This window comes from Melospiza melodia, chromosome 3, assembly GCF_035770615.1.
Source record: "Melospiza melodia melodia isolate bMelMel2 chromosome 3, bMelMel2.pri, whole genome shotgun sequence".
Classification (NCBI taxonomy): Eukaryota; Metazoa; Chordata; class Aves; order Passeriformes; family Passerellidae; genus Melospiza; species Melospiza melodia.
The window spans coordinates 57,790,487-57,807,288 of record NC_086196.1 but is presented as its reverse complement, the minus strand read 5'-3'; the positions used below and the strand labels follow the sequence as shown (position 1 = coordinate 57,807,288).

General features: G+C 43.8%; 1 protein-coding gene across 2 annotated transcripts in view; it reads right to left on the bottom strand.

Moving 5' to 3' along the window:
* Positions 1 to 16,252, bottom strand: part of LOC134415903 (protein ELYS-like) — a 41,190-nt gene extending 24,938 nt beyond the window's left edge. Inside the window, exons 1-7 of one of the 2 annotated variants that reach the window (XM_063151894.1) lie at positions 16,138 to 16,252; positions 11,099 to 11,225; positions 9,805 to 10,058; positions 6,011 to 6,191; positions 5,010 to 5,217; positions 4,056 to 4,172; positions 3,254 to 3,338 (exon numbers count right to left, since the gene is read on the bottom strand). In XM_063151894.1, the coding sequence (XP_063007964.1) occupies positions 3,254 to 3,338; positions 4,056 to 4,172; positions 5,010 to 5,217; positions 6,011 to 6,191; positions 9,805 to 10,058; positions 11,099 to 11,219 (966 nt within the window). In that variant the 5' untranslated portion in view covers positions 11,220 to 11,225; positions 16,138 to 16,252. Of the gene's footprint in view, positions 1 to 3,253; positions 3,339 to 4,055; positions 4,173 to 5,009; positions 5,218 to 6,010; positions 6,192 to 9,804; positions 10,059 to 11,098; positions 11,226 to 15,813; positions 15,834 to 16,137 lie in introns of those variants that run through there. The other variant, XM_063151896.1, reaches the window with a different exon arrangement.
* Between the last annotated feature and the right edge of the window lie 550 nt (positions 16,253 to 16,802).

The window sequence follows — 16,802 nt, the reverse complement described above, 5'->3', positions numbered from 1 at the left end:
TCCTGGGATGTACAGCAGTGATGTAAGCAGACAAATGTTTTAAGCTCCTATGACACATACTCAGTGAACAAGGAGCAGCAGTAAATTAATTGCTCCTTGTTTACTCAAGCTTGGCCTGGCAAATGGGAACTACTCTTGAATTTTATGTCACTGAAGACCAACCAGAAGAGAGCCATCATGTCATACTGACCAATCTGTGACCACAATAAGAATTCCAACACTTAAGTGTCCACTGGTGAGCACAGATCCTATCGTGATGCATCCCTTGGGAATGGATTAAGAATTGTTTTGTGGGGATTTTTTGGAAGTAGATGCTATCAGGTCTCAGGATGAAAGTACACTATTAAGTGGTTTATCTGTAAGCCAGCTGAAGAACCTGTCTTTCCTCCTCAGAGGGTGCAGATGTTCAGCTCTCTTAACAGCCTTCTAAGATTGGTTCCTGTTATAATCTTTCTACATATGCCTGTGAATTTACTACTGGTTGTACAGTCTGCAGAGGGATCCAACTCTTACCTTAACTACATCACGGGTTTTTCAGGTCACAAACACAGTAACCTTTTTTATCACTTTGTGTGCTTTTTTTTTAAGAGTGTCAAGTGGAATTTCTAGTAAATCCATTTTTAAAGACTGATGAAACATTTCAAATCTCTGAGGTATAAACTGACATTTGTCACATCTTGTTCAGAAAAGACAACCAAGACAAATAACTGCCAAATAATTAAAGGTCTCACATTTTAACATTAAATTGTTCAGACAGAAAAAAGTAGCAGCCATGAGGGAAACAGAGACAATTGCTTTTTCCCCAGTGCAGCACACAGTAAAAGGTACTGCCCTTGTCACTACTAAGACTTAGCTAAAAATTTTCTTTTAAGAGGATAAAACAAAACTGAAATTCAAAAGCAAAGCTTGAGAAGATTGAAGAAACTTTCTCCTATCAACCTGCCAAAGTGCTTAGAGCACTACAAGATGTGGGAGTGAACTGCAACAAAAACCCTTAAAAAAACCCCAAAACCAAACACAGAAAACCTCCCAGTAAACAAGGTGTTCTGTTCCTCTAGAGCACTGTATATTTTTGTCACTTAAAAACTGCACAAGAAGATATGACAGGCATATTCAGACGTGTTGAACCACTTGAAGGTATTTCTACTTCATCACCACGACAGATGATGTATTTTAAAGAAACACCACCTCCTCCCAACACCCAACCTTATCTGTTCAAAAGCAACACTTCCAAATCAGGAAGGCCCTCTCCTACAGACAAAAGGAAAAAAGCATAAAATTCAAACTCATTCAAAAAATTCAAAACTCAAAGTCCCTATTTTAAAAAAATATCTTTGAACCACAATCCAAGGATTACCTCAATTTCATTTTGTACTACTGAGAACATATAAGGACAAGTGTCAAACAGGAGGAACGACTTGCTGTGAATTAAGATTACTTTCCCATCAAAAAGATCTTGGTAGAATTTCGTGCATATAGAAATGCTGAATAGAATTAAACATTATAAAACATTATAAAACATTATAGAGGTGCCTCTTGCCTCTGTTAGATTATCTGAGACCTAATGATATCCCTTCTATATTTTATCTATTCTATACCACAGCATATCTGCAACTAGTTCTAAAAATTTACGGAGATTTTACTGACCAAATCATACCATTGTACATCTTTTGCTGGCTTAAAGAGTAGGTTTAAGAGACAACCCATTCAAAACTCAAAACAAGAGTCATCTTTACAGCTACTGAGTTTCAGAATCAAGGCTGAAGAGACATTGTAGGTATTTCTGTAGGTGTATTTGAAGTCAGGCTGACAGAGTTTAAAAGAAAAACAAGGTTATAAAATAGAGATCAGAAATGTATGAAGAGAAATATATGACCATATTGAAAGAAAGGGAGATAGACAGAAGCTTATTCAAATCTACAGTTTGGTAACACAAAGCTATTCAAAGTCTTGTCTTCTCTTCCTACATGCCATTCATGTGATGTTTAAATTAAGAGTAATTTCATTTGTAACAGCCATTTCCTCTTCAGGAATCAGATGTGTAAGGGCTCCTTGCAGATGAATCTAGGTGGAACTCATGACACTGAAGTATAAAATTGTATGGCTTCAGCATGGACAGACTGTGTCTGACCAACGTGGCCATCTTCTGCCATGGAGTGACTGAAACACTTGACGAGGGAAAACTGACCAGTGTCATCTACCCAGACTTCTACAAGGTCTCTCTACAATCCCTCATGACATCACCATCCCTACATTGAAGACATGCAGATCTGAAGGGTGGACTACTCAGTGGATAAGGAACTGGTTGGAAGGACCAAGCCAGAGAGTTGTGGCAAACAGTCTATCTGGACCGATGTTGAGTGTATCCCTCAGAAACCTGTGTGGGGATCAGTGCTCTTCAATATCTTCATCAATGACACAAACAGTCAGATCAAGTGCACCTTAATCAAGTTTGTAGATGACATAAGGCTGAAAGGCGCAGCTGACAAAACAGAAGGCCAGGATGTCATCCAGAAGGATCTGGAGAAGCCTGAGAGATGGGCCAATGGGAATCTCAGGACATGAAGGTCAGCAAGTCCAGGTGCAAGGTGCTGCACCTGGAATGGGGCAATCCCAGACATGACTACAGACTGGGAAAAGTGACTGAGAACAGCCCTGCCAAGAAGGATTCTGGTGGGGGTTCTGATGGACAGCAAGCAATATGCACTCATAGTCCAGAAGTCCAACCTCATCCTGGGAGACCTCAGGGCAGCCTTTCAGCACATAAATGGAGTTCATAAAAAAGAGAGAGGCTTTGACATTTTAAAAGGGCAGATAGTGATAGGACAAAGGAGAAGGGGTTTTCAAGCAAAACAGGAGAGATTTAGATTAGATGTTAGGAAGAATTTTTTTACTGTGAGAGTGGTGAGTTTCTGGAGGTCAGGCTGCTCAGAGATGCTATAGATGTCCCATCCCTGGAAGTGTTCAAGGCCAGAGTGGACGGGGCCCTGAGAGAACTTATCTAGTGGGTGGCATCCATAGTCATGGCAAGTGATTGGAATACATGATATTTAAGGTCTTCCAACCAAATCCATTCCATGATTCTATGACTTGTTCTGAAAAGTATGGACAAAAGAATGCCTAAAAAGACTCATCAAAGGACTTTTCTTAAGTCTCACTGATCTTTCATGGTAAATATTAATCTGGTCAACTTAACTGATCCTTACTTAGACAAATTACTATTTTTATCTTCTCACATACTGGCCTGTCTTACCTCATACATGACTTGTCCGGATGCCAGGCGTTTCCTGTCACCAAATGCTAACTGCAACAGATGTAAACCCACAACATCACCTTCACTGAAAAAGGCATAAATGAGAAAACTTGGTTACAAAGCTGCTTTACAATTCTCATTATCATTTTATTAGATCTAGGCTGAAACTGACTTAAGAGCATGCCCTTGCTGAAAAGAAAAACACTGCCTCCCAAAACATGATAATTGATCACATTTAGCCATTAAAACAGAAAGGAGGAAATTTTGACATGAACAGCTTCAGGGGCAAATGGTAACTATGCCTTTCTTTGGAAAGCGTTAATATGCAACATGAACGAAAAAATTGCTGAATTGCTAGAAACAGCTCACAACAATAAAGCATTCTCCATGAAAACTGCTTTTAAGTTGAACTTAAGAACACGGTCAGTCTATGAACAGCTGTGCTGATTAAGTAGCTTGCTTATGATGTTTACTGCTCTGCATCTGCAGCCTAAACCACTTTAAATGGTACTGAATATCATGGTGGGAATACCACACAAATCTTGAAGCAGTCACCAAGAAACGAGGGAAATAATTTGAGACTGCAAGTACAAAAACATAGCTACTGTTTCCTTTGCCTTCTTCCACAAGGTAGTAAAGAGTCAAGCCCCTTTTTGCAAATGTAATATCCTGAAAAAATTGCACTGTAAGCCTAACACTTTTCATCTCCTGTACTGTTAAAGAAACAAAATGAGTACACAGATAACAACCGAATGTGAACAAATATTAAAAAAGCAGTGACTTATGGTAGGATTATATTCACCTTTGTTGTGTAGACTGAACAGCCCACAAGTAGCAACAATTGCGGGGATCATTCTCAGGCTCTTGAAAAGTAACTGCATAGACAGGAATCCTTCCTCCTTCAAGCTGGGAGTGGTGCCTACAGGTTTAAAAGAAAAATATAGAAAAAAGGAGAGCCTGCTAGCTCTGGCTGTTTGTAGAAGGGTAGAAGCATCTTCTGGGAAAAAAGAGCAGTTTGCATACTTATCCTCAAAGTATAGATGGTCATACTTCCATTTAAAACAACTGATGACTGACAAGCCACTACTTCTTAAGTATTTGCCTTCTCAACTTCTGAACTTCAATTGCATCTTCACAATCTTTTTTTTTGCATGTAATTATGTGCCCACTGTCTATTTATGCATCCATAATGCATCCACAACACATACATAGTTTCTGGTGAGGCACTATAGATTTCCTTAAGTAACGCCTATCTGAATGTCGTCATGTATTTCAAGTGGCAGATTTCAAATCACCTCTAAATTTCACTATTGCTTAAAATGTATATATCCCTTATTCTGATCTCCAAATCTTTCAAACAAACTTTCATTCACATATTCCTGGTCCGGGAATGAGTCAACCACCAATTTCATCAAGGCTGAAATGTAGGAAACAATGTGTTTTCAGGCACAGATCAACTGTTGAATTATCATGTCTAACTAGATGCATCATGGACACTTTAAAGAATATGATCACAATAAAATCACATTATTCATACAGTGAAACCTTTCAATGGATGCCCTAATTGCAGTAACTGGTTGTGAATCATTCCAAATCTCTCAGGGAAACACACACATTGCTTGAGTCCACAAAATATGACTGGACAGAACAGACTTATAAAAATCAGCTCTATCACATCCCTACTGGATGACTTCCTGAAGCAAAAAATTGAGACCTCTGCACCTCCAAATGCAACCAAGTGGAAGCGACTACTTACTCCCTCTTCAGAGTTTTCATATTCCATAGTGACAAGTAGCCATCAGAAAATCCCACAACGAGCTGGTTGCTTCTGCTTATGTAGCACAGGGTTGACACTGCTGTTCCTGAAGGACTTCGCAACTGAAAACAGAGATGCCTCCCTTCCCTGGTCACAGCTTCTCTTCTTTGTGGAACTTCAGCAGGAATTCTAGTGACAACTTCTAGATCTGAACACATAAAAGCAGGCAAGAAATGAATGCATTATGCCACTTCAATTGCATTTTAAACTGATGTGATTATACAATGTATATAATCTAGTTCTGCAAATGGAACGCCCATTTGTGCAGCATCTATTTTAGCTATTCCTGTTTCTGCACTCATTCAGAGAACAGAAGGACTCTCCAATGGGACAGGTATTCTCTCTCCTATTTCAAAACAGGGTACAAATGTAACCATTGTAGACAAATTCCTTTATTGGACCTCATGAGGAAGCTACTTGAAGGGATACGAACACCTGAAGCCACTCTTACAACACCCAAAACAGTGTCTGCAATCTGAAAACACAAACTGCAGGATTCATTCACCCAAATGAAGGACTTTTGATAAGCCAGATTTATTGTAAAACACAAGCCTAAAGCCTACCCCAAGCATTGATGGGAACAGAAGAACACCCCCAAGGAATTTGGTACCTCTAACACAACTTCCTATCACACAGCTGCACTGACTCAAATGGAAAAATTCCTACCTCCCAGCTGGCAAGAATCACAGGGAAAAAGGGATGTGGGCAGCAAGGGCCCTTCTGAACATCAGCAGGAGCGTTAAGCCACTCCATTTCTGGATCACAGAAATCAGAGTTCAGAACCACACCATGTCAAACTGCTGTCTGCAGTCAGCAGTGGGCAGTGTCAGAAATGCCAGCAGTCAGTCAGCACGCTGGAATCTTCACTGGGATACGAGCTGGGTTTTGAAAGGAAACACATTTTCTTACTTCTAAATTCAAGTTTAAAAACTGCAGCTTACCTGATGCTTCTACTTCATTCTGACTGCAAGATAAATCATCCAAACAAAGGTCAACCAGAAGGACATGGCCAACATCTGTGGCCACTGCTGCCACTCCAAAGAGCCACCGCAGACTCTGGTGCAGGTGCCGCGTGCTCACGCTGGCTCCGCCGTCATTGCTGATGGGCTCGATGGCAGTCACCTGCAGGGAACGGCACGCTCAAGTCAGAGCCTGTGACAGCCCCAGGAGGAACCCTCAGAAGGGAAGCCAGCACCAGCACATCAGAAACAGGACAGGAAATACAGGTTCATAAGACTTAAAACCAAATCATTGCTCCCTACTGTATCAAGCAGAAAGGAAATTAATAGAAAGAAAGCTCTCTCCACTTCAATGGCATATTCCGTCTTTACAGCTTACCAGTTTCCATTTCCTACTTAGAAATAATTGCATCTAAGAACAGACATGAAATCAATTACATGCTAGAAGGTTTACCATGTGTAAAGGACTTAAATAATAAAGGCAAAGCTAGATCTAGTTCTCCCACTACTCAAAGTCAATCAATCAGCACTGTGATACAGTCCAGGCCTTCTTTACCCTGCATTTTGTAAGCTAAATCAGAGCTGCAATGATACAAGCTAGTGGCTGTGGGGTACACCAGATACACCATTTCCATGGGGATGAAACATTCCTAGAAAGAGTTGGAGGGAGATGCTGAATAACTAAAATCTACCCTGGCTCTCACTTTGACTGATAATATCCAACAAAAATTCTAAATGCACACCAGCACTCTTACAGACGGCAAGGCAAACTGTAAAAGGCAGCCTAAACAAACAGCAAGAGACCAAACAAGAACTTGCTCAGCCTGGGGCAGGAGCTCTCTCTGCTCCCTGACAGGCCAAGCACTGCCCACGACCTCAGCACAAGGTGAACAGACCCTGCAGCACCCACAGCACACCCAGGACAACACTGACTGCTCCAGCAGAGACACAGGCACACCAGGGCTCCTGCACTCAAGGAGCAGGACAACACAAGAACAGGGGCTATCTTCTGGCCTCTTACAAATGCAGCACCATGAAAGCAGACAGCTTTACATCAGCAACACAGGTTTGTCTGAAACAAAGATGTGAGTGTCACAAGGTAGTCCATCTTGTTATGTAGCTTATTTACCCCAGAAATGGGAAAAATATCCAAACTTATAGGGTCCCTGAGGTTTTCTCCTATCCTGTATCTATCCTGTATGCTTATGACTGTATTTGCCTGGCCACCTACTATACAATCCACCTTTCACCTTGAACACAAGAACTCCAACCTTAGAAGTATCCTTAGCTATTCAGTAAACTTGGTTTTCTTTCAGATTTCTCATGATTCAAATTAAATTTTTAATCCTCTCTGCTGCTCCGAGGACTAATGAAAGTATTTTGATTACTCCGATTCGTGTGTTCTAAGCATTGGTGACCAAAGAGGAAACAGAAGAAATCTTGCTGTGCAATTAGCCGAAGTTGAAGTGTTGCTTGTGAGTTCAAGTTATTTTCCTCATTGTACAACTGGCTCCAAATGAATCTTTACTAGTTTTGCATAGGCTTCCAAAAATGTTCCCTGATTACTTCAATTTTCCATGCAGAAGCTCCTGAAATGACACATTTTTCCACTATGCTATGCACTGCTTTTTCCTATTCTCCTAGTGCTTTGCCAACTCATTCTGGGAAAGAACAAAGAAAACTTTTCTCAGCTCACTGAATCTGAATGCTGCCCTTCTGCCTCATACGAACCAGGAAAATTTGGGAAAATACCATGCAACAGTTCTGAAACATGCAACTGTTAGAAACCAATTTGATGTACTTCATGTTTTTAATTCAGAATCCAATTCAAATCACACTCATCAACATTTTCAGTCTCCTGTTGCATCTCATACACACATCAAGAGGGCATAGAGAGACACTCACAGACACATGCAAAGACATTATGCCAAAATTCTTTCTAAGCTCCTGAGCCTGGGTTTTTTAACTGATTTATTTATTCTCTGAACGACTCAACATCCATTCTTACACTAAAAAGCATTCACACAGGCACAATAAACATCCTGCATTAATGCACTAACAAGTTGACACCTTGGAGCAGTTGCTCTAAATTAAACTGTACAACTTAGCTGTAAACAGAACTTGTACCTGTTGAGAAAATAGTCCCAAAAACACAGTGCTCATTAAAGGTTTAAAAGATTAAAGACAGAACTGCAGAAAGTAATGTTAAGAACCACATTTTACCTTTAAAAATAACCAATCTGAAAATCAGAGAAACATTCATACAAATCAATCCCCCCCAAACAATACATTACATAATATACAAATATGAGTTTCTGAAAGAATTCAAAACACATGGACAGCAGCCAAGTGCACGTTTTATCTTCTTGTTTTTGCTTACCCTTACTCCCACTCACAGCCTGAAAGTTAAGACTCCAATTAGCAATACCTGTGTCCTGACTATGAACTAACACAATACCAAAGACACAGGAAGAAAAACATAAGCAACAGACCAAACATACTTGTAATTCTGAGCTTTCAGGGCATAAGAGCAAAACCTTCAGAGCAGCTTTGGCTTTATTTCAAAATTCCTATCCCTCATCACCCAACAACCAACTCTTTCTTGCGGGGCTTCATCTCTGCTCCTGAATCAGTTTTTGTGGTATAGAACAACTCTCTAACATAACTGATTGTTGGAACTAGCTTCTATTTCAAAACACTTCCACAGCTATGGATTCAATGTGCAACATAGTTCTTACCTCTTAACCTTTGCTTTTTCCCAGCTTACTTAGATAGAAGAAGTAAAACCTAACACACTAACATCACTTACCAAAACATAATTTACTTATTTTAAGTTCATGCTAGCACACAGCCTGCTTTTCCATCTACAACTTGAGCAGATAGCAAAACAACACACTGGAACACTGACATTACTTGTATCTTTAGAACTTAACACAAATGCTTACTACTACTAAAAAGACTTTGATCTGTACTCTGGTAAGTCATACCAAATAATGTTAGGGAAAACTGAGTAGTAAATAAGTATTTATTAGCGGCAGATTCTAAGATGATAAAAACACAGTGAATCTTTATGTTCTGATAACTTAATCTGATTCTCATTTCCATTACATTAATGAGGCCCAGGGACACAGCATCATTTGAATTTGAGTTACAGAAGGCAGAAAAAATTATTGACATTACACCACTGTATCCCATCTACACAAACACAATATTCAACAAGCAGAGACTCAAGGACTGCAGACTGAAAGTAAATCTGCCAACTATCTGACAGATAACTCACTAAAATCTTTTTTCCAATCCTAAGTTAACAGAAACATCTGTTCTGTTCCCACATCACCTGCTTCCTAGTCTGAGATTGATGGGAATGTATCAAAGTCATTAACGGCACAATGCTGGGAGTCGGACATACTTTAAGGACAGTATTCCTGACAGAAATTAGCCATTTAGAAAAGGAATATTATAGACAATTTGAGTATTCCTTTTTGGTCTGAAAAAAAATAAAGGTTTTCAATGCCTTTTTTTTTAAAGTGGAGAATTTCGTGATTATATGCTCTACAATGGTTTTTTTTACTATCAGTAAGCTCAAAGGATAATGCAACTGCCAAGTCCAAGATTTTACATCAAGGCTCTCTTGACTGGATAATCTGAACTGACAATATGTTAAAGCAATATAAAAAGGATAAGTCATACAAAGAGATGCACAAGAGCTTTTCATGAAACAGGATTATGCAGCACCAAACAACACAAAACCTTCATTCCCCCAAAAAGATACATACCCTTCCTGGAAGAACAACTGCTTTAACCACTCTTGAGATCCCAAGGTCGTAGAGGCAGAGAACACTTCCCTCTGCTTCCTCCAAGCCAACCAGGAGCCCAGTCCTCTTCTGCCAGGAGAACTCCTTCACCACGCGGACGGCGGGCGGCTGCTCGCTGACCCCGCTGAAGCGATAGGCAGAGAGCCGCTCCCCTGTCACCGAGTTCACCACCTCCAGCTGGGGGCCGCACGCCAGCCACGCCAGGCCGCTTCTGCCTGCAGGGCGACAGCAGCAGCGCTCACCAAGTGCCAGCAGCACAACTGCAGCAACAGCCGGGGCACTGCCCTTCCCTCAAATGCAACAGAGGGAAAGGCCAACCCACCCACACCTGGACAATCATTTTCAATCACCCACTGCAATCCTCGACCAACACTTCTTAAAATTAATGACCCCATGCTTTCGCATTTCTACTTGTCAGTCCTGCTCTCAAGAACATTCACTCCTTGGGATAAAGATTACAATAGACTGAGTTCCAGTCTGTACACCATAACTGGCCTGGTTTTGCTAAAAAACACCCAAATATCTACAGGAATACAAGCATACTTCAAATGCAGCCCATCTAAACCAATCCAGCTCCAGTTTAAGAATTTTGCTTGACACAAGACTACTCTGGGCAGGAAATTGGACAGGAAATTATCTTAAAATGGGCACTGCATGTGCAATTCCAACTTTTACATGAGCTGATCCCAGAAAGAATTTAACAAGTGGTGTTTCACCAAAGAGTTTAACTCTTGCTCCTCTACTGAGGGACTTCAAGCTCAAAGGAAGGATGAGCTCCATTACTGCAACTACAGTCAGGTAGGTAAGATTCTACCTGGTCTTAACAGAAGCCCAGACATCCAGAGGCATCCAGCTGTACCTTCAGATCACCTAGAAAGTCAACTGCCTAATCTGCTTAGCTGTTCTCAGCAACTCTCACTGGGTCCTCAATCTGCATCCTATTAAATACCTTGGAAACACATGAGCTGCTAAAAAGAAATTTGTCCCAAAACAACACTATTTCTTCCTTGAAAACTGCCTTCCATTTCATTCAGAACTGAGGAGGGCATGGTCAGCTCTATTATTTAAACAGCACAGGACTGGAGCAGGCTGTTGCACTTTCAATGCTTCTAATTGTTAAAATATCCTGTTAGCACTGTCAGAACACCTGATCCATTTTACTTAACAGAACCAACCTGATGCCATGACCCTGTGCTTCAGACAGTAACAACTTCACACCAAATCCAAATTTAAAGGAAAATACAAAAATGCTCACCTCCAGAAAACTTCCCACACAGCACAGAGTCTAGGGTGATCTCATCCTCCCCAAGTGCCTCAACAGTCACCTCTGGAAACTGCAGCAGACTGCTCGTTACCTGAGCCGTTAGGTCTCGCATTCTTCACTGGAGACAAAGAAAAAAAGGCAAAGAGACTCATGTCAGCCATAAATATCTTTGAGACTGACCCAAGCTTCATCAGTATGCAGTGACAAATCTCCCAGGCATCGTCTGCAGCTCTTTTTTGCTCAAAAGAAATGGCACTTGGGACAGTTTTTAATCTCACAGCAGAGCAAAAGGAGAATCTTGAGCATTTCCAATGCATACAAGATCACCAACAAAAAGTGACAGAGAGGGATAAACAAGATACCAGGGAAGAGAACAACACACCGAGTTCAGGCTTACTCATACAGGTTAGCAAGATGTGATCTCAGAAAAATCGTATTTCAAAAAGCTTCTCGGTAAGAGGTATAACTCTCTGCCCTTTCCCTTGATTTAATACAGTATTATTTTTGTCAGCTGTCTTCTAGTAGATGTCACAGACCAGCCATATCTTGTTTACTTTTTGCATGCTTATTTTTGGCATTCAGGAATATAAAGTTCTTGACCAAATTCATCCTCAAATTTTTCCAGAAAACATATTGCTAAAACTTTCAAGTAATACTGATTTTCATAGCTGATCAATTAGAAGTACTTTTCCATACATTTAAGAGGTGAATATAACACAACACTTCAAAATATTGTTTTCTCTGCTGAAATCTTTATATTTCTTATTCCAGTCCCTTCCTTCCTATTGCCTTTCCTTATCACATCTCTGCAGTATTAAGAGAAAAAATTTCTAGACTTCAGACAGTTTCATGCTCCTACATGTGCTCCACAAGAGTTCACATTTCAGTATGTCAAGACAGATTTTTTTTTCCTGGAGAAACTGAAGAGCTGAACTAATTTACAGGATTAAACAGGTGGCTAAATATGAGATAATCCATATGCATGGAAATACAAATTACTTTAAGTATCTATGTTTTGCAAGTCATCTGGCTTATAGAAAAGGCCTCTGACAGACAAGGCAAATTCAACTGTCAGGTTCAAACAGTACTGCTCTCTTCATGACATCTCAAGGTATTATACACAGGCCACCAGTGCTGGGTTGTACTACTGTATCTGCTGCCAGCAGGACAACAAGCACATGAAGCACAGAAAGGGTAAATCAGGGTCCTGCACTAAGCACAAGTCAACATTTTGACAAAAATGCTGCTGATGGCAAAGCCACTACTGCAGCCAGCCAGCCTGACCACTCTGCCAGCATTCACTACTAGCACAGATCAGGTTCCAAGTGGGACAACTCACTTGCAGTAGTTTTGCTGAGTTTCTCTTTTGGTACTTGCCATCAGTTTCAAGTGACAACTTCTGCACTGTATCCAGGGGCTCCAGAGTAAAATGCCTCACAATCTGACCAGCATTCTTGCTTAGTTTAATTGCAATTTAGTGGATATATTTTAGGAGTAACCCATAGTACCAAATACTAATTCAGACACATCTGGTTGAGGTATAGCATCTTTGAAATGTTTCAGTGTGTGCTCGTGTTCCTGACACTGGGCACCACCGGAATGTTGCTGGCTCCATCTGCTTTACACCCTCCCTTCAGGTATTTATGTGCATTGATGAGAGGCCCAGAGCCTTCTCTTTTCCAGGCTCAACAGTCTCAGTCTCCCAGCCTTTCCCCAGAGAAGAGCTGCTCCGATCTCCTCCAACCATCTTTGTGGTCCCTCACTGCACTCTCTCCAGCACCTTCATCTCTCATCTTGAGAGGCTGCTGAGCCTAGACCTGACCCAGCATTCCAGCTGGGGCCTCACCAGTGCACTACTAGAGGAAGGATCACCTCCCTTCACCTGCTGGCAAAGGTTCTTCCTCATGAGCCCAGGATACCATCAGCCTTCTCAGCTGCAGGGCACAGGGATGGCTCATGGCCAGCTGGGTGTCCCAGGGACATTTCTGCCAAGCTGCTTTCCAGCTGGGCAGGCCCCCACACACACTGGTGCCTGCGGTGGTTCTTCCCCAGTGCAGGACTTGGCACTTTCCCTTGTTAAACTACACCAGGTTCCTGTCAGCCCATTTCTCCAACCTGACAAAGCATTGACTCTGACAACATATACTAAGGAATTTTAGAAAAGAGCACAAAATTCCAGAATTATTGTAGCGAATAATTTTTTTTCTTTTGTTTTGTAAATAAGAAAGGAGATGTCTGTGTAGTAAGTATATGATTATTAGTACCATACACCACAATAATAGCAAGATAATTTTAAGAAAAGAGTGAGCAAATATCTTGCAGTAGGGCAGGTAAGGGCATGCAAGGAAACTGCTCAGCTGCGTGCTCTCCTTGAGTCACCCTGAGCCATCCTGCCGGAGACACTGCCTACCTGCTGTGACAAGAGCACAGAACCTTGTAGGGCTCAACTGGAAATCAAATTCTAACATCCTCTACTGGGGAAATTTCAGTTTAAAAAACTAACTCCTCACCATCCCAAAAAGAATTCTTCCCTGATGGAACGCTCATATGTTAACACAGCGTACTCCTGCCCACAACACTAAAAAAAAAAATCCATCCAGGAACACCAGTAAGCACCATCAAATCAGTAGAGCTCCAAAAGCTAAACCATTTTTGTAGAAAATGAAAATACTAGAGCATCAGGCATGCTCAGTTTTGCTCCAGTAAGGCAATGACCATTTTAAACACCTCTTTTTGGTTTTAGAAATCAGGCATGAAACAAGGTTGAGAAACTTCATAACAAATTATGAACAACATATACTGACCTCTCTATAAGGATGCTTTGCTTGCATCATGTTGCTAAGTTAAACCAAGAACTGCTAGGAAATCAAATCAGAGGGGAAATACTCAGATCTACATTAAAAGCACAAAGCCTCTCAACCTTAAGAGATATATCCAACAGCAACTGCATTTCAGCTCTCTTTGAAACAATAACTACAATCCCATTCTTACTTGTGTTAGAAATCAGATTAGGGTAAAATGTCACATGCTTACTCCGTTTTCAGGAATAAACCAGAGTTCAACCTCCCAGCTGTATCCTACAGCAATGCAGCCTGTGTGCAAGTTGCCAAAATGACCATTCTTTTTCACCCCAGGAACTTATAACTTCCAAGCACCATGAACTATTTCCAAAGACAGAAATGTCATAAATTTTTGGATTAAAAAGCTTGGGAGGGGGGAGAGGGAAGGAGGGAAAAGAAAGAGAAAGTGTGTGTTCATGCAGAATTACATACAGCCAAGTCAGAGTTCTGAGATGACAATTTTGACTGATGATATTCCACAAAAATCAGTTTAAAAGGCCAACAACATTACGGGCTCACAGAAGAAAAAGCTAAAAATATGGTCAGTCACAGCTGAAGACAAGATTTCACAGGACATGCTGACTTCACTGACATCAAAAGAGAGACCTTGCTGCCATCTCTCATCTCCGTATTTGCTCCTTTGTTCTACTACTGTATTTTGGAAAACATTTCCAGCATACCACACTGGTATGCCATCCCATTGCTGGCCCTGCCCAGCACAAATTCCAGATTCACATCAAAGAGAAAGATCTGCCAGAATCACTCACAGTCACTTCTTCTAAACACCATGCTCGAGCCATCACCTAGAGCAGGCTGTATCCAGATGGATTTGGAACATTTAATTCTCCCACAGGTTTTTACAACCAGCAACCTGACAAGAACAACTAAAGAAACACCTGCAACCCATGCAACAGGGTGACTCTCTCTTGCCAGCTGAAGGATTCTATTCTTTCCACCAAACTAGCGTCACACCAAGGAAGACCTGTCACCACTGCTCCTCCAAAACTGTCCAACACCTTACTAGGCAGAAGACATAAAATTCACAGAAGCTTGATCGCGCTTGAAAAAGCCAATCCCAGGCAAATCGATGCAGGAAGGAGAGCTGAGGCAGCACGTGAATGAGGAGCTGTCCTCGCCAGGACACAGAGCTGTGTGCCCAAGCGCAGGGGACAGCTGCCAGCCAAGGCTGGCACAACCAGCCACACCGACGGGCCCTGCAAAGGCACCGGCACGGCCACGCTCAGCCCGGTACCCCCGACGGGGCGCAGCCATGCCGACACAAACACGTCCCTCAGTTTCCTCCAATTTCCCCAGCCACGATGAGGAAGCAATCACTAGACCTGAAAGACTGACACCAAGCATTCCGTCGGCAGAAGCTCCAGACGTGGGCTCACAGTTTATTAAGGCAGGCACCGAGCACTTTTGTTTGAGCCAGCAGCAACTCTGCTTCGCGATGTTTTGCTTCGTGCAGAGACCACCACAAATCGCACTGGATTGTTCCAGAGCCGTGGCCTCCCCACTGCACGCACCCCCCGTCCCGCACTCGCCGCTCTAGGCACAGAGCGCATTTCCCGCCTCCTCATGGAATACAACCCCGAAGCCCGGCGGGGGAGGGGGAGGCGGAATTAGAGAGAAGTAAAGAAAAACCCTCCCAGAACAGGGCCCAAGGGGCGAGAACAGAGGGCGTGAGCGGGTGGCCGGGCAGGAGGGAAAGCTCCTGGCGGCAGCCGCCGCATCTCCCACGCCCCCCAGGCTGGCGGAGCCTCCCCATGTGCGCCGCCCAGGCCGCGCCGCCCGGGCCTCCCCCGCCGCCGGGGGCCGAGGCACGTGTGGCGGACACGGCGCCGCAGCCCGGGGGTCACTTACATAAGGGACGGGCGGCCGGGCCCGCCCGAGGCCCCCGCGGGCCCGCGCTGCGCCAGCGCCGGTGCCGGCCTATGCGGCTCGGGAGCGCCCGGTACGCGCTGGTACGGGGGGGAAGGAAGAAAAGGAGGAACGAAGGCAGACGGGCGGGCGAGGGTCGCCGTTGCCGCCACCTCCGCCGCCTCCTCCTGTGCGCGCCGCTGCCCCCAGCCCAGCCGAGCCTGCGCTCCCGGTACGTGCCGGTGCCGGTGGCATGTCCCTCCCGCAGCGGCGACAACGGCACGGCCCGGCCCGGCACGGCCCGGCCCCGCGCGCCCGCGCACCCACCTCGCTCGCTCACCCGCCGCGCGGGGGGCGGGACGGAGGGGGGGGACGGGCCGAGTTCTCGCGAGATCCGCAGCGAACCTCCGCGGGAATTTTCAAATGCGCGGGACACGGCCCCAGGCGCTGGCGACGGCGGCCTCTGGACTACGGATCCCGGCGTGCTGTGCGGCCGCCGTTTCCGCTCCTGCCCCGGTGGATGCTGTCTGTCGCGGGGCACACTGGGAGCTGTAGTTCCTGGGCCGGCAGGACCGGCGCCTTGCGGAGCCCGTCCGTGGGGCCGGCTCTGCTCTCCTGCCCCGCCGGCAGGGGAAGGCAAAGCTGGCCCTGCCTGCTTGTGTCCGTCTCATGGCAGGAGCCGCTCACCCACTCCTCCCCCTTCCCCCGCGGTCTGCCTGGAGTTCATTGAATCACAGAATGGTTTGGGTTGGAAGGGACTCTAAAGATCATCGAGTTACAGCCCCCCTGCCACGGGCGGGGACACCTCCCGCTGGACCAGGTTGCTCAAAGCCCTTTTCAGCCCGGCCTTGAACACTTCCAGGAATGGAGCATCCACAGCTTCTCTGGACAACCTGTTTCAGGGCCTCATCACCCTCACAGTATAAGATTTCTTCCTACGATCTCATCTAAACCTACACTCTTTGTTTGGATCCATTCCCCCTTCTCCTGTC